The sequence below is a fragment of the Podarcis raffonei genome, chromosome 6, assembly GCF_027172205.1.
Source record: "Podarcis raffonei isolate rPodRaf1 chromosome 6, rPodRaf1.pri, whole genome shotgun sequence".
NCBI lineage: Eukaryota > Metazoa > Chordata > Lepidosauria > Squamata > Lacertidae > Podarcis > Podarcis raffonei.
In genome coordinates this window covers 4,309,459-4,328,587 of record NC_070607.1, presented here as the reverse complement: position 1 = coordinate 4,328,587, position 19,129 = coordinate 4,309,459, and the positions used below count along the sequence as shown (strand labels likewise).

General features: G+C 43.0%; 1 protein-coding gene and 1 long non-coding RNA gene across 5 annotated transcripts in view; one reads left to right on the top strand and one right to left on the bottom strand.

Annotated features, from left to right (window-relative positions):
- Positions 1–460: 460 nt before the first annotated feature.
- LOC128415258 (uncharacterized) lies at positions 461–3,034 on the bottom strand. The gene is made up of 2 exons (XR_008330903.1): positions 1,627–3,034; positions 461–766 (listed from the first exon to the last, which is right to left on the bottom strand). It is a non-coding gene; the product is annotated as an uncharacterized LOC128415258 (long non-coding RNA).
- A 1,031-nt stretch (positions 3,035–4,065) lies between these two features.
- The window catches only part of COP1 (COP1 E3 ubiquitin ligase), a 105,495-nt gene continuing 90,431 nt past the window's right edge, over positions 4,066–19,129 (top strand). Inside the window, exons 1-6 of one of the 4 annotated variants that reach the window (XM_053391247.1) lie at positions 4,066–4,630; positions 8,099–8,158; positions 9,403–9,500; positions 13,877–13,953; positions 14,819–14,938; positions 18,370–18,438. In XM_053391247.1, coding sequence (XP_053247222.1) covers positions 4,206–4,630; positions 8,099–8,158; positions 9,403–9,500; positions 13,877–13,953; positions 14,819–14,938; positions 18,370–18,438 — 849 coding nt within the window. In that variant the 5' untranslated portion in view covers positions 4,066–4,205. The remainder of the gene's footprint in view (positions 4,631–8,098; positions 8,159–9,402; positions 9,501–13,876; positions 13,954–14,818; positions 14,939–18,369; positions 18,439–19,129) is intronic. The other 3 variants (XM_053391244.1, XM_053391243.1, XM_053391245.1) reach the window with 3 other exon arrangements.

Below are 19,129 nucleotides of genomic sequence, written 5' to 3'. Positions count from 1 at the left end.
ATTCTCCCACGGCAAGCTTGGCCAGGGCCTGGTCCCTGCAAAGACTCCCGGTGTCCATTACACGCCACAATAGATTTGTTAGCTTTTTGCTAACAAGTGCTGCAGGATTCTTTCATGCTTTTGCCTCCCTAGATCAACATCAATACCTCTGAAGTTTAAAACAAGTGGCTGACAGACCCTTCTTCAGCAGATTGTGAACATTCCATTTTTTTAAAGGCGAGGGGGGAGGATATTATAGGAACCCTTTAAGATCCCCTTCATTTTAAGTGATTGAATTGGATTGGGCCCATTCTCATGGCTGTGTTACCCTGCCTCTCCTGCAACCTTAAAACTCTTCCATTTTCATGTCCAGATATTGTTTGCTTGCTCATTGATTTGTTTATTTATTTATTTAGTCTTATTCTCTCTTGAGCAAGTCTGCCCTCTAGCGGAGAGAAAGAATAATGATAATCAGTAGTAATCCTGTCACCAATCATCTTTATTATTTTTTAATTTTGTAAAACTTATACACCCGTTGACTGCAAAAAAACACACCTCTCAATGCAGTTTACAAAACATAAAACAGTAACGTCAAGGGGGGGGGAATACAACTCTACTTTAAGATATAAGCAATTTAAAATAATAAAACGGATTAAAATTACCTCAACTTCCCTGTAGTATCAGCTGCCTGAGGCAGTTGCCTTACTCTTCCTATGGAAGGGCCGGCTCTGTATTCCCTCCAGGGCGGGTGGGGAGACCAAAGCTTTGCCATCTTATCCAAGATTTACTGGGATTGAATGAAAATCAGTGTCCTTGAGTCCATCAGGGCACATAGATTACTCCAGGAGATATTAGGACATTGGGCTTATCCACACTTCACTTTGTCGCACAGCTTTCCCCCAGGGAAAACAGCTTTTTAGCGCTCGGAGCAAACGGCAATTCGGGTTCCCCCTGGATTGCCATTTGTTCCAATCTACAGCTAAAGAGTGGGTTTTCCCTTGGAAAGGAGCAGGGCAAGGGGAAGACCACTCGGGCCTGTGCTTTCTAGGCACAGCACAAGCAGAAGTGTGGACGAGCCCATTCTGTCAACTGCAAACAATGTGACATTGTAGTGAAAGAGGTGCCTGTCTCCCTTAATAGTCACATGATGGTGGTGTTCTCCTAAGTTACTGTGTCCTGAAAAAATTAAAAGTTCAGAATGCAGCAATTTGCTTTTTTTATTTTACAAAATTAGGGAGCCTTATTTAACTAACAGGTTATAACTAACTAACTTATTAAACTATAACATGGGCATTTCAACACATAGCTCCTTATACAACTTGAGCACAAGATGGAAGAGCTCATAGCATTAACACTTGCAACAGATCCAGATCTCCCAGGGAGGCCTCACAAAGCTCTTGCTCCCCCAGGAAGGCCTCCTTCCAAGGCCATGCAAAGCCACAACAAAACAAAAAAAATTCCTTCCAGTAGCACCTTAGAGACCAACTAACTTAGTTATTGGTATGAGATACTATCTGAAGAAGTGTGCATGCACACGAAAATTCATACCAATAACTAACTTAGTTGGTCTCTAAGGTACTACTGGAAGGAATTTTTTTATTTTGTTTCAATTTTTTATTTTGTTTCAACTACAGCAGACAAACTTACCTGTAATGCAAAGCCACAGTTCTGGTTGCAGAAGAGAACATGCCAAGCACTTGTGTCTTCACAGCTGGATGGGTGAGACTGGCCAAAGGCTAGCCACTGACCTATTATTCTCCTACTCCCAGGACTTGTCATCCAGCCAGGTGGGGGGGGGGTAAGGCCTGCCCCCTTCATTGGGAAGCATGACTAGCTAGCTGTTTCTATGGCAATCTAGCTGTATTTAACCAGCTCTTTAGACATATTAAAAGGATGCTTAACAGGCTGGACCACTGAGTTAACAAAGAGACTGGCTTGACTGTTTCAGCTGTTCCTTCTGCTACTGACTCCCATCTTACAGATACAATACAAAACCACTGGCTTGGAAGGAATCCACAGATTTCATTCCAAGCAACCAAGCCCTTCAATCCTGTAACAATATGATAGTGAAATTGCCAGACACTCTATAGACTCAATAGGAATGGTTCAGCTAAAAAGGTGCAGATGGTAGCCCTAGCCTTACCATGAAGTAATGTGGAAGGGGCTTAGGATTTTTGGCATCACTAAGAGCCGTGGTGCAATACAGACAGAGCTGACTCAAAGGCACAAGCCACTGGAAGGTTATCTTGGTCTACCAAGATGCATGGAAACTGCAAAAGGGCATTACTGATCATTTTGACGACAGTTGTGTTGAGGAACTTTGGAGTAGATAGCGTCTCCTATTAATTAGTTGAAGAGGAGGCTGTTATTTGGATTAGGTAAAAATGTCTTTGACCTGCCCCAATTGCATATGTAACACTGGAGATTTCTTATCCGCATTCGATAAGATACATAGGGTTTTAACCTTTTCCTACGGCAGAGTTTTGGTGCATTTAACCATAGGCTGGAGGCAAGAATGTGAAAGCGGAAGATTTTCCTGGGAAAAGCCTGTATCGCTGTATCCCTGACCAGGAACCCTGTCAAAAAGGATGAGAATATTTTGGCAGCAGAGGACTGGAGGTGCCGCCATCTCCTCCTTGAGCATGGATGGTGCTACGCTGGGAGTCCCTTCTCTTGGTCCTGCCACCTTCTCAGGCACCCAAGAAGGGGCCTTCCTGGTGGCTGCTCCCCGACTCTGGAACTCCCTTCTCTGGAGAAGCTAGACCGGATCTCTCTCTCTCCTTGTCCTTCCCAGAGCAGGTGGGAGACTCTCTTTGTTCCAAGGGGCTTCTGACTGCTTCCAATGGAAGGACTGCTGCCCAGGTGTTTTATATTGCAATGATTTGGGAATCATTGCGGCAGCTAGACTGATGACTGGGAGTGGCCGCCGGGACCACATAACACCGGTCCTGAGAGATCTGCATTGGCTCCCAGTACGTTTCCGAGCACAATTCAAAGTGTTGGTGCTGACCTTTAAAGCCCTAAACAGCCTCGGCCCAGTATACCTGAAGGAGCGTCTCCACCCCCATTGTTCAGCCCGGATAATGAGGTCGAGCGCCGAGGGCCTTCTGGCAGTTCCCTCGCTGCGAGAAGCCAAGTTACAGAGAACCAGACAGAGGGCCTTCTTGGTGATGGCGCCGCCCCTGTGGAACGCCCTCCCTTCAGATGTGAAGGAAATAAGCAGCTATCCTATCTTTAAAAGACACCTGAAGGCAGCCCTGTTTAGGGAAGTTTTTAATATTTAATGCTGTATTGTTTTTAACACTCAATTGGGAGCTGCCCAGAGTGGCTGGGGAAACTCAGCCAGATGGGCGGGGTATAAATAATAAATTATTATTATTATTATTATTATTATTATTATTATTATTAGCCTGACTTTAATATATAGATTTAATATAAATAGTTTCGAGTCTACCAATATTTAATTGTATTTCCCCCCTATGTTTTAAGCAATTATTTTCTCTCTCTCTTTTTAAAAAATCTGGAAGTCCCGTCCTATCAGGGGGGAAAGCGGGGTAGAAATGAAACAGGATGATCCACACACAGAGCTTCCGAAACAGAGTCAGCGAGACTCGTACGGATGCAGCTGAAGCTATTGCATCTAGCGATGGGGTTGAGATTCCTGCAGCAGCCCCGCTTTTCTTCGGGGTCAGCCGGGGGCTTAACCAACTCCAGCAGAGGCGGGTGGTTTGGTAGGCCCGCTCCGGTTGCTAGGCTACCCAGCCTTTCGCTCCTTGTGCGCAGGCGCGTCGCCTTGCGCTTTCTGACAGGAAGGGGAAAAAAACCCAACGCGAGCCGACTGGCGACGTTCATCTCGTTGGTAGAATGCTTTTTGTTAACGGACGGGCGCTTGTTAATAAAGTTTCAACAACGAAGTGGTTTCCCCGCCTCCTCTTTTCCCGGGAGGGGAGGAGTCCAGGAACCAATCAGATTCCTCTCCCGCGTCCCTCTCCCCCTCCAGCTCTGGGATGGAAGGGGAGGCGGCCCGCGGGAACCAATCAGGTTCCCGCACACGGAGTGGAAGGGGCGGAGGGAAGGCGTCGGCGTCGCCGCCGAGCGAGAGTTTTTATTTTCGTTGTTGAAACTTTATTGTCCCCTCCCTCCCCGTAGACAGTCGCCCGTGCTGAGGGGAAATGATGCGCTGACTGAACCGGGCGGGCGACCCGTCGAGCCCAACAGGCCTCGGGATGTCAGGGAGCCGGCAGCCGCCTCCTCCGCCGCCGCCGCCCCAGCAGCAGCAGCAGCACTCGACTCCCGCGCCGGGGCCTGGCGCCGCGGCGGCGCCCCCGGGACCTTCCTCTTCCTCCGCAGCCTCCTCCGTCACCACCTCGGCCTCCGCGGCGGCCTCCTCGGCAGCGCCGGGCTCTTCTTCCTGCGCCCCGGCGGGGCTGGGGGCCCCCGCGCGGCCTGTGCTGGTGGCCGCCGTGGTCTCCGGCTCCTCCTCCTCCGGCGGGGGGCTTTCGCGGCTGGCCGGGGCGGCCCGGGCCGGGGCCTCGGGGAGCGGCGCGGCGGCGGCGGGCGGCGCGAGTGGCAGCAGGAAGAGGCCGCTGCTCACCCCGCTCTGCAACGGCCTCCTGAACTCCTACGAGGACAAGAGCAACGACTTCGTGTGGTGAGTTGGGCGGGGAGGGAGGGAGGGAGGGCGAGAAGCCGAGAAATCCCCATTAGCAGCGACGCTCCCAGGCTAGAAGGGTTTCCTTTCTGACAGGTAAATAAATCCAGTTACAGAAAGGTAGCCGTGTTGGTCTGCCATAGTCAAAACAAAAAAAATGTGGTGCATTGAGCCGCATGAAATGGAAGTCCATCAACCTCACCAAGAAACTTGCAAGGATCTGGCAACTTCGGTTTCAGTGTATCTGAAGAAGTGTGCATGCACACGAAAGCTCATACCAAGAACTAACTTAGTTGGTCTTTAAGGTGCTACTGGAAGGTAAATAAATGCCCACCCAGAACGGCTCTTCCATGTCGAGGGGTCTTTATATTATTCTGTTTTGTATTGAGCTTTCAAAGTCTCCCAATTGGTGTTTTGTTTTGGTACTGGCCACTGACCGTAATAAAACGACTAGTAATAATAACAACAGTGGCGGTGGCAGGCTGCACACGTGCACACTGATGCAGAGCATAAAGTCCTGGAATTGTAGAGTTGGAAGGCACCACGAGGCACCACGAGGGCCACCTAGTCCAACCGCCTGCCCGAGGTGGCAGTCGAACCCGCAACCCTGAGGTTAAGAGCCTCACACTCATCTCCCAAGCGTTCAAAGTGTGCCTCGGTCACCAGTCCCTACCTTGCAGAGGGATTGTTATAAAAGGTTATCGGAAGGAAGGCTTGTTCACATGAGCGCCTGTGGAGTGCTGAGCCCTCAGGAGAAAGTGCCCAAATGCGCAGAATCTCTATAACAGCCCTGTGAGGTAGGTCAGTGTTGGATTGAGCTTTGAGGATGGGACCAGGTAGGCCTTTGTTCCAAATGCAACCAGAGCTGTTTTTTTCCTTAATGCACAGGGATAGGGGCATGTTGCCTTTATGTGCTCATGGCTGAGGAGTGGTTTGAACTGGGGATTTAGTACCTTATGTTTTAGCAGAGTTCTTACATGGTCTCTTAAAAGCAAAATCTGCTGTGTTCTGTACAGTTTATTTGCTCGTAGTTATGGCTGTGATTGCAACCAGGTAAGGGAAAAGTTCAGCACCCTTGAACTCATCTCTCCTATGTAGGTGACTGAGGTTTGAAAAAGACAGGTCTGCTGTTGGAAAGTTGGAAAGACTGTAATGCACAAGTAGCTTGTGGGGTTGCTCGATAGCTAATTTTGGCAAAAAGGATTTGAGGAAACTGGCAGGATTTTAATCAAAACCTTCTTTGTGCTCCTCAGCTTGGGTTGTTATGTCTGTTTGATAATCAAAGTGCAGACTTAGCTCAAAAGGTTTTCAAGTGAGTGGTGGCTCACCCACTGATCGCTAAACACTCAAAAAATGTCCTAGGGTTAACTAATTTCAGATGGCATTTTTTGGCAAATTTCCCCAGCTGAGGAATTAACAGGTAGATAAAAGGCTTTGAAGGATAAAAAGAAGAAGATGGATTTGACAATATTCTGTATTCTTTTATTTCTTATGTGAATAAATCAAGCCACACTACAATTCCTCCACTGAAACATGGTGATTTCGAAAAATGTTGGAAAGACTTTAGGATGTACAACAGTTTATGGTGACTCTATTTCTTGTTATACAGATAAATTCCTTAATAACAAACACTATTTTGTAAATCTTTGAATAAAAATATTTATAAAAAATAAATACCAGTTACAACCCTGCCAGCTTCTATTCTCTATCCACCCAGCTCTTGGAGAAGTAGATCATAGGCTTCCATTTTCATGCATAAGGATAAAACCAGTAAGAGAAGATCTGTCAGAATCTCTTTAGCTAAAAATTTACTTAGCTAAAACTGAAGCCTTATTAACACATTCAGAAAACATTGTGTAGTCAGTGAAATAGACCTAGGTAATGTTGACTGTAAGGTTATATTTTATACGGCACTGGCAGGACTGTAGCCTAGGGCAGTAGGTGACTTTTATCCTGGTAGAAGATGCAGTGTGGAATTCAGTAAGTTTCTTCAGGATACAGGGCAGAGTGAAGCAAAAGATTGTTTGGATCTCCATGCTTACTTTCTCTTAAGACAGTATGAAAACTGAAGTGACTGCTACCTTTGTTTTAAAAATACTTGCTTATCTTGGGGGTGGGCAGTTTTTTGCTGTTCCTTCTATAGAGGAAAATAGTCTATGCAGATTTAGTTCAAATACTGTTTGTTGTTGTTGAATCTGTCTTTTAACCAAAAATGATCTGGAGTCTTGAGTTTCATTCTAGAGTTCTTAGGACAAATACTGTGAACATTTTGTTTCTACTTTAAGGATTGATACACTAAAAGAGACTGATGCACCCTTTTGACCTTTCCTAACTTGTGAGGCTTGAGACTTAGTTGTGGGCTCTCCTTCTCAACACTGTTAAAGAAGATGTGAAATATTCTAGAAGGATCTCACTCATGTATGTAGATAAGGCAATTTGATAAACATTTTATACCTGGGATTTCATACAGCTTTTGACAAAATCCCTCATCAAAAGTTGCTAAGCCAACTTTGGCCTGTAAGAAGGCAGGTGGCAACAGTGGAAGAGATTTGGGTACTGGAGCAGCTGGCACCTCTTGCAGACTACTAGAAGGCAGGAGGCAGGCAGGGATGGTAAAACTGTGATATGACTTACTGGAGCCATCACAGAGAGAGTGGCAGTCACATTCCAGTTCTAGAGTGCCACTTTGGAGGATGAAAAGATTGTTGTGGAGGCAAAGTGAATTTGAGAAGAAAATGCCTAGGAAGTAGTGAAGATATTTTGCTAACTCTGCCACTTAATATTTTTGAAGTTCAATTTCCAATGAAAGGTGCCTTTTGATTTATGTAATTTCAAATATCATTCCAGATATATTATTCCAGATGATATCTTACATCTCAACATATTTAAGCAGAATACTTTAGGTGGAACTATTGCATTTACTGCTTTTATGCCATTTTTTGGGAAGGTTTTTAAAGTTGTTGCACATGAGATTATTTGAATCAGCTGGTTGGTTTCAGCACAGTACAATGGTTTCCAAATAAATTGATATAGGCTTTAACAATGGGCTGGTTTGCACACCACATTAAACCATAGTTCAAAATAAATTGTGGTGCTTTAATCCTCCCCTGCTTCTCCCCTGCTGCTGCTTATGTGTCTGGAAGGAAGCAAGCCATAGTGAGAAACAAACACAGATTCTGATGCAACAGAAATCCAGACTTTGACTAGTTTCCTTCTTTATGTGGCAGGAGCTGGGTAGGAACAGCAAAGTGTCTGTGATTTCACCAGTGTGCACTAGTGTGCTGCCTGTTCCCATTAAACCATCATTAACTATGCTTAACCAGGCCAGTGTCTGTTGGTATTTGTTTAATGTTCCTTAGGTGCTGTTCATTCTCTCCCTCTTCTCTTCCCTATCTCCAGTAAATGGAAAGGTTGCCTGTTTAACGTATGTGATGCATTACTTACACACCTTTCCCCTCTTTGTTCCAGCCCAATCTGCTTTGATATGATTGAAGAAGCTTACATGACAAAATGTGGGCACAGCTTTTGGTAAGATTTGTTGACCAAACTGCATAGCATGATAAATTTATTTATAAAATTAAGTGTTGTGGGCGGGGGTTGGATTATTGGATGCACCCTGTGCCTGGGGTGGATTTTGAGCAAGTGGCACAGAATGACATTGCTTGCATGTATAATCTTCTCTGCATAGGACATTTTAAAGCATAAGTCAGTTGAGATGTTGCATAATGCAGGGGAAAATGGTGAAACTCACAGAAGTGCTCCCATGTCTGTGTCCAAGATAATCTGCATGCAAATGCTTATAGTCATTATCCAAAATATAAAATGGATATCACTTAGTAGTTCCTAAATGTGTATGGACCTTCATAATAAATAAACTTTGAATCAATAAACAAATTGGGGGTTCATAATCAATAAATTGGGGATTGAAGCAAATTAGATATATTAGGATTACATTATAAAATAACAAAATTCTTCTAAAAATCTGGTTAAAGAGATTGCATTAATTATACCTGTCATCCCAATATAGGCTTGCAAGAATGTTTTTAAACTACTTTTACTCATCTTCCTTTCGTGATCTCTGAGCACTTGATCAAAATACTTGCACATGGTTGCTGTTGGATGAATGGGGCACTTTACGGATAGTGTTGAGGTACCACCTGCCTTGCTGACTTGCAGTCTTTCTACCTGATCTGAGGTGTTCTCAGATGTGATTTTGACATGCCCCAGGCTATTGGTGGTAACTGCTGACTGGGCCAAGGTGGTAATTAAATGCCTTTCTGAGAGTGGGAGTGGTCCTAGGCCTTCTGAGAGATGAATCATTAAGAATATTTTGCTCCATCTTGGACAAGGAGATTTAACAAGTATAGGCCAGTTGCAGGTGATGCCTTTATAGACAATCATCTTGAGTGGGTAGTCGCTTACCTACTTCAGGCTCTCTTGGGTAAAACTGATAGTCTAGAGCCATTTTAATCAGGGTTCAGGTCCAGTTTTGGTTACCCTGTAATGACCTATTTTGTGAAGAAGGTATTGATTCTCCTTGATCTCTTGGTGGCTTTCAGTACTATCCAAAATGTTTTATCTACTTGACAGTCTTGATTGGTCTTTTACCTGAAGCCACCCAGGCCATAGGCCTACTTCTGCAATATTTATGGTATACTGTGCAAGTAGAAAGCAAGGGATAAAAGAATGTGGCACAACATGCCCAGTTGTACACATGCTCTTGCTTGCTGTATTTTCTTTCTCATGGTTCTGGTTTGTTTTCCCTTCGACAGCTATAAATGTATTCATCAAAGCCTGGAAGACAACAACAGATGTCCCAAATGTAATTATGTTGTAGATAACATTGACCATCTTTACCCCAACTTTTTAGGTAAGTTTTAAGATTTGTTGGTGTTGCAGCATTGAATAATTATATTCCAACTTGGGTTTTAATGAGCAGATCTTGTATCATCTTTTTGCTCCTTATTTTTCTAAACATCATTTTGCTAACTTTACAGAATTTGGGTGGCATTCAGCCAGATTTTACTCAGAGTAGACTCACTGAAATTAATGGACATGACTAAGTTAGATCCATTAATTTCAGTTGGGTCTCTGAGTTAAACTTAGTTGATACCACCCAATGTTTCATAGAATGCAGTCTGTAAGCAGGTTGTGCTTTAATATATTTTCTATTCAAGCAGCATGTTGTCTGACATACTGAAAAAGTGCTTAGAGCACACTTTGTTTACTGGATTTGGCTTAATTCTTATGGGCATGATGGATAGAGAATGGAATGTTGCTGTAATAAAGAACCTGGATATAGTGTTGTGCAAAATAGATAAATTACCCTTGTTTCAAGGATGGCATATTTGGAAAGTATGTTTTAAAAAATGTTTTTGACATTGAATTTTAAGTTGTTGTAACCCTCTCTAGGTATCATCTAGCTAGGTTTGCTTAGTAAGCTAGGTTTTATACTGGATTTTGCCATAGATGAGGGAAACATTTGGAATATAGCAAGTTTCCGTAATTTTTGCTACTGCGGAGCAACAGACTTTAGATCTCTGGTTGGGATATGTGTGTGTGTGAGTTAGAGATGCAAATTGGAAAGCATTTTAAGATCTTTCGGAACTGCTGCACTGCTGTTATTTCTTCTGTTCTGCTTCTTACTTCCACAACACCATCTGTCATGATGGAATATCTCATTGTCCTTCTATCAACCTGCTGTGTTCCTTCTTTAGATCACTTCTTTACTAGGCTATTGTAACTTGTGCTGCCCCTGAGTCCTTGCGTGTGTCACATTTATCAAACTGTCCTTACCATGCACTCCTGTCTTGTTAATCTAATACAGAGTAAGATCATTCTGTTCAGGGATACTTTACAATAATTTAATACAAGATCCCTCGTAGTGGAGAATGAACCTTCGGTGCACATTTGCCGTGCCAAGATAGCATAACACACAAGCTAGCACCAAGCAGAATCAAGGATGTAGGTGGCTTGCACAAGCACTTTCTCCTCCAGGAAAATATGCCTGCCTATTTTACTGACTTTCCACCACCCCAAAATGTGTCTTTAGCTGCCAGCTCTGCTGCCTAATACCTGACAGTGATGACCCTACCTGCTCGTGGACTGTCCCGCCAGAGTGGTGCATGCTCTGGTTATCTCCCGCTTGGACTACTGCAATGCGCTCTACGTGGGGCTACCTTTGAAGGTGACCCGGAAACTGCAATTAATCCAGAATGCGGCAGCTAGACTGGTGACTGGGAGTGGCTGCCGGGACCACATAACACCGGTTCTGAGAGATCTGCATTGGCTCCCAGTACATTTCCGAGCACAATTCAAAGTGTTGGTGCTGACCTTTAAAGCCCTAAACGGCCTCGGTCCTGTATACCTGAAGGAGCGTCTCCACCCCCATCGTTCAGCCCGGACACTGAGATCCAGCACCAAGGGCCTTCTGGTGGTTCCCTCATTGCAAGAAGTAAGGTTACAGGGAACCAGGCAGAGGGCCTTCTTGGTAGTGGCGCCTGCCCTGTGGAACGCCCTCCCAGCAGATGTCAAGGCAATACACAACTATTTTACTTTTAAAAGACAACTGAAGGCAGCCCTCTTTAGGGAAGTTTTTAATGTCTAATGCTGTATTGTTTTTAATATTCAGTTGGAAGCCACCCAGAGTGGCTGGGGAAACCCAGCCAGATGGGCGGGTATAAATAAATAAATTATTATTATTATTATTATTATTATTATTATTATTATTATTATTCACAAGTGTGAGCTCCAGTACTTTAATGTCCCCACTAGATAGTGCTCAGGTGCCGCTTTAGGTTTCATATAGGTAACCCTTTCTCCAGTATCAGTAATATCAGATGATCTAAATTGTTGTGTGAAAATATCACTACTACTAAGGGGTTAATTGGAAACAAATGGTGCTTTGGCAGTGAACTGCCATGGAAAAAGATAGGGGGTTTCCTTGAAGATGATTCTAACCTTCTCCCCACTTCTTTGACCCAAAATGTATTCCCCTGGAAATTTAACAGTGCACTGTATACCCCATTGTATTATGTCTAGATCAGTGAGAGAATTAGCCTTATGTAAGTGAGCTACATTGTGCAGTGAAATGCGTACATTTGATTACAGCAGGCATAGGCAAACTCCAGCCCTCCAGATGTTTGGGACTACAATTCCCATCATCCGTGACCACTGGTCCTGTTAGCTATGTATGATGGGAATTGTAGTCCCAAACATCTGGAGGGCTGGAGTTTACCTATGCCTGGATTACAGGCATACAGTGGTGCCCCGCAAGATGAATGCCTCGCAAGACGGAAAACCCGCTAGACGAAAGGGTTTTCTGTTTTGGAGATGCTTCGCAAAATGAATTTCCTATGGGCTTGCTTCGCAAGACGAAAATGTCTTGCGAGTTCCTGCGTTTTTCCCCCCTCCCCCCTTTTTCCCCAAGCCGCTAAGCTGCTTATCAGCTGATCCGCTAAGCCGCTTATCAGCTGATCTGCTAAGCCGCTAAGCCGCTTATCAGCTGATCCGCTAAGCCGCTTATCAGCTAAGCCGCTAAGCCGCTTATCAGCTGATCCGCTAAGCCGCTAATAGCGCTAATCTGCTAGTGGGCTTGCTTCGCAAGACGAAAAAACCGCAAGACGAAGAGACTCGCGGAACGGATTCTTTTCGTCTTGCGAGGCACCACTGTACCTCCCCGACTTATGCACATCCCACCTGCGCGCGATCTTGTTTAAAATAGATAGGCTTTCCCTTGCTTGGGGCTGCTGCCTGAGCTAGGGGAGGTGGCCTTTGATCAGCCAGCACTGGGCAGGAGGCTCCCATCCTGGCAGCAGTTCTGCTAGCGCCCTTCTTGGTTCTCGCCCCCTGTGGCCACACAGAAAGGTAGGCTCAGGGCAAGCTGGGTAGTAGCCCCAAGTGATTTCCAGGGTAAGCTCTGTTTCTCTCTCCCCCACTCCCTATTTAAATGGAGTGCTCCCCACTTTATGCATTTTCACTTCTGCACATAAGTAGGGGGATGCCTGTACCTCCAGTGTATAAAATGTGCTTTCCTCTCCTCCCCCGCCCCCCACTTGCCAAATGCTTGGTACTTAAATACTGTCGTCTTCTACTTTGCTCATTCTGTTTTAAACAAAAATATATACCCTCCCAAGAGGTCTGGATTATTGTGTTTTTCTCTCACTACATTTCTAGATATTTTGCTCTAGAAAATCTAAGGTACTGACCTGTTTGAGAAAGTGTGGTAACCAGCTGGGAATATCTAAATGTGAATGTTCTTTATGCTGTAGGCAAGACTCATTTACTGCATAACATTTTTTGTGCTCAAGGTCCCTTGCTATGAAAAAATTAAGTGTTGGTGGTGGTTTTTATTACTTTGAATGTGTAAACAAACTACACGTGGAGTGAAATTCTGGAGAGAACATAGGTTAAAGTGTTTGTTTTAATTATTCAGATCTTATTTATTTAAATATTTAAAGCCTATTTATTTAAATATTTAAAGCCTACATCAGATGATCTCAGGGTAGAGTACACATATATCTAAAAGTAATTCTAATTAAAAATAAGCAGCAGATCAAAACAGTAAATAATTTAAAACACATTGCTATAGTATTTATAGTATTAATCTGTAAGATTAACAGTTCCCCAAAGCCTGAGAAAATAACTATGTCTCAGTGCTGAAACGCAAACAAAGTTGGCATCAGGTGGATCTCAGATGGGAAGATATTCCACAGGAGGGTGTGTAAATCCTAAAAGTGGGATAGTTGAGAAGGGCCTCCCCAAAAGATCACAATGCTCAAGCACAATACAGGGAGAGACACTACTTCAGCCCAGTTGTCCAGGGCTTTGTAAGTCTTAAACAATACCTTTAATTTGGACTGGAAATGCATTGGCAGTCAGTGCAGTTTCTTAAAAACTGATTTTATGTGGTTGCCTTTAACTGTTCCCTTTATAGCCTAGCTGTCCAAAATTACTTCGTTTTCTGCTGTTCAATATTTTATTTCATAATGTGTGGCTTTATCAGTAATTTATTTACACATACTTAAACCATGTGTTCTGCAATGTTACTGTGTAAACAAAATAGACAAACCATAGAAAAAGTTGTGAAATGATTTTAATTCAGTCACATTAAATGAGTAAAACTGAGAGGTTGGAAAGATTCCTTTGTTTGATTTGCCTACTAAGACTAATTTCCTAGTAAACGTGCTTCAAGACAGTACACACATGTGTAAAAATTCACTGTTTATTTCTTTTCCTTTTGTTTAGTGAATGAACTTATCCTTAAACAAAAGCAAAGATTTGAGGAAAAGAGATTCAAACTGGACCATTCAGTGAGTAGCACCGTATGTCCAAATTTCTTACTCTCATTTTTCTTCTGGGTAATAATTTTAGTTACGGGTACTGTTTGTTCAGATTTGTTGCTTAAAACCACAGGTCATCATGGTAGGAAACATAAGAGATGGATGTGGAGATGAAAAATGGAACAAAAATATTCTTTAAAATTAAATTTTATTATTACTTTAGATTTTGTGATAGGTTTTTATATTCTAGGAATCAGTTATGCAGTTCCAACATACATATTCAGCTTTTTCTGTTGTATATGGGGGCTTGGATTTGAGTGGAGATCAGAATGTGTGTAAATAGTCATAGGTTTTCAGAGAAAACAAATTGATGTAGCGTACAGTGTGCAATTAGCTTATTTAACTACAATCCTGGAATAATATAGAGTTGGGAGGGACCCTGAGGATCTAGGAATATGCAGCTGCCCCATACAGTTTTGAGTAGAAATGCTAAAAAGTTCATTATTCATGCTGATAGTAAAATGATTCAATTAAACTTTACCCTGGAAACTAGGGCTCTATATTTCTTTTAAGAATTATTATCAAGACATTGACTTGTTCAAAGCTAGTGTACTTAAATGTTTCCCCTGTAATCTGTACCCAAGTTTCCACTGTACAGCTCCAAGGTTTGGATCCAAATAACTACTGGCAGTGTTTTGCTCTTTCAGTGGGGCATTCTGTTCTTACCTCTTGTCTCTCCTGAGGGTTAGATGGAAGCTGTGGAATAGTGTACAGTGGGTGGACGGCACTTAAGATGGGTGAATCTCTTTTTTGTGAGAAATGCATGTCTGTAATCTATAAATTGCTGCAACATTTATTTGCCTGTTTCCACCAACTCATACCTGTCTGTCTGTTTGCTTGCTTTTAGAATGGCCACAGGTGGCAGATATTTCAAGATTTGCTGGGAACAGATCAAGATAACCTTGATTTGGCCAATGTTAACTTAATGTTAGAACTCCTGGTCCAGAAGAAAAAACAGCTGGAAGCAGTAAGCTTTTCCCCTTCTCTCTGTTAATAAATACATTAAGAAGCATTACTTTTTGTTTGGTGAAATTCTAATACAGTCATTCCTTGGTTCTCGGACGGCTTAGTTGACGAACAAATCAGCTCCCAAATGCTGAAAACCTGGAAGTAAGTGTTCCGGGTGGGGAACACTTAATGGGGAAACCCAGCCAGATGGGTTTCTGGTTTTCGAGTGCTTTTTGGAAGCCGAACATCCGACGCAGCTTCCGCTTGAGTGCAGAAAGATCCTGCAGCCAATCGGAAGCTGCACCTTGGTTTTCAAACATTTTCGGGAGTCGAACGGACTTCTGGAATGGATGAAGTTTGAGAACCAAGGTTCCACTGTACAGTACAAAGGTGACTTCCTGACGGTTGCTTAGCATTGTTGCTTAGCTATTTTAATACAAGTAGGAAAGCTTGTAAATGCCACTTACCTGGTAACTTGTGGTGAGTTATAATAGAATTGTAGAGTTGGAAGGTACCCTCAGGGCCATCTAGTCCAACCCCTTGCAATGCAGGAATCTCAACTAAAGCATCCATTACAGATGGCCATCCAACCTCTGCTTAAAAACCTCCAAGGAAAGGGAGTCCATCACCTTCTTAGTGAGTCCATTCCACTGTGGAACAGAAAGTTCTTCTTGATGTGATGGAGGGACTCAGAAGTGAGGCTGCTTCACCTGCAATAAGAGCTGGGTGAAGCTACCAATGCACTCTGGCCCTCATACCACAGAGGGACTGTGCAGGCAGGCGGCTTCTTTAAACTGCTTCACTGAGGGCCTGTGGCTGCCCACACCTCAGCCAGTGGTTTAACAAAGCCCCCACTCCAGATTGCATGAGCTGGATGCTGTGGGCTTGATCAACTGAGAAGCAGACTTACTTAACCTCCCACTTCTCAGCTGATCAAGACCCCCCTTTGGCGCGTACATGGGGTGAGCAGACTGATTCTTTCTCCCCACCCCACCCCATGGACCTGCCTCAGTTGTCTTAGCATGGGCAGATGGGCAGCAGTTTTGAAAGAAACAGAAGCTGCACACAGTGATGCTAATTGTTTCCATGGTCGGCAACTGCCATCTTTCTTCTCACCTTCTTTCCGACATTGTGATGCCCCACCATATTGTGATGTTTCACAATGTTGAAAAGCAGATACCACCCAGCCCAACATGGTGTAACAAATCAAGCTTGCACTACTTGTAACCCACCATGTAAATCAGTGCCCTCAAGAGAGCCATTGGCCAGCTACAAGAAATATGATAAACCTGTTGTTTGCTTGGGTTTGTTAATATCTGGTGGACCAGGATGCAAAATTGCCAGGCTACATTCAGATTTCTGGGTTTAATCCTGGATTAAATGAATCCGATATTCTGATGGAAAAAAGGTCAACAAAGTGTCTATCCTTGCTTTTTTCACCTTTTCACAGCCATTTGCACTTTCATCTTCTACTACATTAACATCAGTCCCTAAGACAGTTGGATGGCACATTGTACACCTCCTTCCTGCAACTCCTGCAGCCAAGCTAGTGCCAAGTGTATTGCTCAGCTTTCCTTTGGACCACGTCAACCATGACAAGAGGGGAGTCTTGTCATTTGGGCAGCATAGGACCTCCATACACACTGCCCTGGCTTGCCGCCCCCCCCCCCCCAGTGAGGACTCTGGTGCTTTTAATGCAGCTATTTGACTTCACCCCTGACCAGGCATAGGCAAACTCGGCCTTCCAGATATTTTGGGACTACAACTCCCATCATCCCTAGCTAACAGGACCAGTGGTCAGGGATGATGGGAGTTGTAGTCCCAAAAATATCTGGAGGGCCGAGTTTGCCTATGCCTGCTCAAGACAGACGGATGCCAACAACTAACATCAAAATCATTTTTTCTTTTTTGAAAGGACACTACTTTCGCTCCCCGCTCCTCCTGTTCCACTGCTGTGTGGAGTGGGTACATATGCACCTTAACAGATTTAATGACCTTGGTGTGCACTAATACACATAAATTCTTGGCTTTAAAAGCTATTAAACTTTTTAAAGGCTTATTTTTGTGTGTTTATATGGCTTTAGATATTTTTAAGGCCTGTTGGGCACAGATTTATTGTATTTATTACACTTATATTCGACCTTCAGGAGAGTTACCAGGAAGTCTCATATCCAAGCATTTAGCAAACTCAAAGCTGCTTATATTCACCACTGGTTGCTACATGATGTGCCTTCTAACCATAACTATGGCCTGTAGCGCAGATATGCATAAATGTATGAACTAACAATATTGGAGATTGCTTAGGAAACATTTTTGTCCCATTTGAGTGGCCACTGAAAAGGGGAGTACTTTTAAAGGGATATGTAGGCTCGGTTAATATTTGCCTAACCAATAGTGAATGGAGATCTAATTAATTGGGTTGGGGGAGTGTGATGTGGTATTTTTCAGCTGCACAACCTTTTCCCTTAACTTAAGCCTTCAGACAAAAACGCAATAAAGTGGAACAAATAGCTGTAAGCCTACATTTAGACTCTCAGTTCCTCAGAGAAATTATCCTGGTATATCTACAGTATGTATATAGCCTCCAGTAACAGTTTACTCTGCTTATTTTCCGGAATCTTTTGTGTTAATTGTATCATTGTCTTTTAGCAGCATAAATATAATTTTTAGAAGGGGAGGATAGCATTGATAAGAAAGGATATTGGGCTGGTGCAGATAAAATGCTTGTACTAGGTAAATAGCCAGTTTTAGGAATATAAGACCCTAAGCCAAAACTGATCTACTTTGTGGAGCAAATTCTCTCCAACCAAGATTTTCCTTATTGCAGAATCTAAAAATCTAATTTGGAGTGGGTTTCAGATTGTGAGTGAAGTGAAAATGGCCTGCATTTGTATTCCCAAAGCTGGTTCTATAATACATGACCTGGAAAGCTTGTCTGCAAACAAATGCTGGCTCCCTTGGCCTGAAGTGAGATGAGCGTCATACCCCATAATCAAGTTTGACTGGACTTAATCACCCAGGGGTCCTTTACTTTTTACCTATAAAACCAATAATGTTCGAAACCTAAACATCACATGGATGTGTAATGACAGTCGTTCCCATTTCTGCCAGCGAACAAATGTACAAAAAGGTCTGGGTGAATAAATGGGTTTTTAACTAGTGCTTTAAATCCACCAGAGTCAGCATCAGTGAAATCTGAAAGGTGAGGGCATTCCATAATTATCAAGGTGCCACACATGCAGATTGCCATGTAATGTACAAAATGTACATGCTAGGCTTTCCTATTGTATAGGTTTTTGTAAATATTTCCATTTGTAGTCACGTATCACCTTAGCATCTTGTATATGCATATTTTCAGAGAGAGAAAACATTTGCATGTATCTTAGAAATTTACTTTTTTATTTTATTTGGCACAAAGTCCCGTTTTTATGTCTAAACCTTCTGTTACAGGAATCCCATGCTGCCCAGCTACAGATTTTGATGGAATTCCTGAAGGTTGCCAGGAGGAATAAAAGAGAGGTAACGTAACCTACTTAACACAACCGACTTGATTTACTACTTTTGATGTCTTTTTTTCCATTGCACTATTTTTAATAATGCGAGTTGGCATATCGCATTGTGTTAATAAGGAGGTGTGTGGGGTGGGGTGGGAATCCTTTCCAACAGAATCTTTAAAACGCATGGATTTGAAAGACTCCACATCATACTGTGAAGGATGGTTTGTGTTCTTGTGTTTCAACTTGAATTGGGTGTTTCTTTTGCTTAACTTTTAATATGCTGGGAAAGAAGACTGTCAAGGACATAGTTGTTGGCAGTTGCAGGAACTTTTTGGAGCAAATTGCAGCTGGGGCTAGAATTGGGCAGCATTACAAATTATTTTCTAGCAAAGTTTTTAAAAAGTCTTAATATGGAAGCCCAGTTACTGTGTACATACATATACTATAGATTCTAGGGTGATTTTTTATTTTATTTTTATTTGCTGAAATAATATTGTGGTAGGTCTTATCCCATCTTTATAAAATGTGGGACAAGGGGAGATGGTATCTGTTTGGAGTATTGCGAAAACATGAAGTTTTGCTTTAATTGATTTAGCATGGGGAGGAAAGTGTTAAATATCATAGGATGCAAGTAGGTTTACAGCAGGCTTGTTGGCCTATTAGGTGGGGGGAAAGGAAGTTACCCTACATGGCCAGTGTGCATTTAGGGCTGT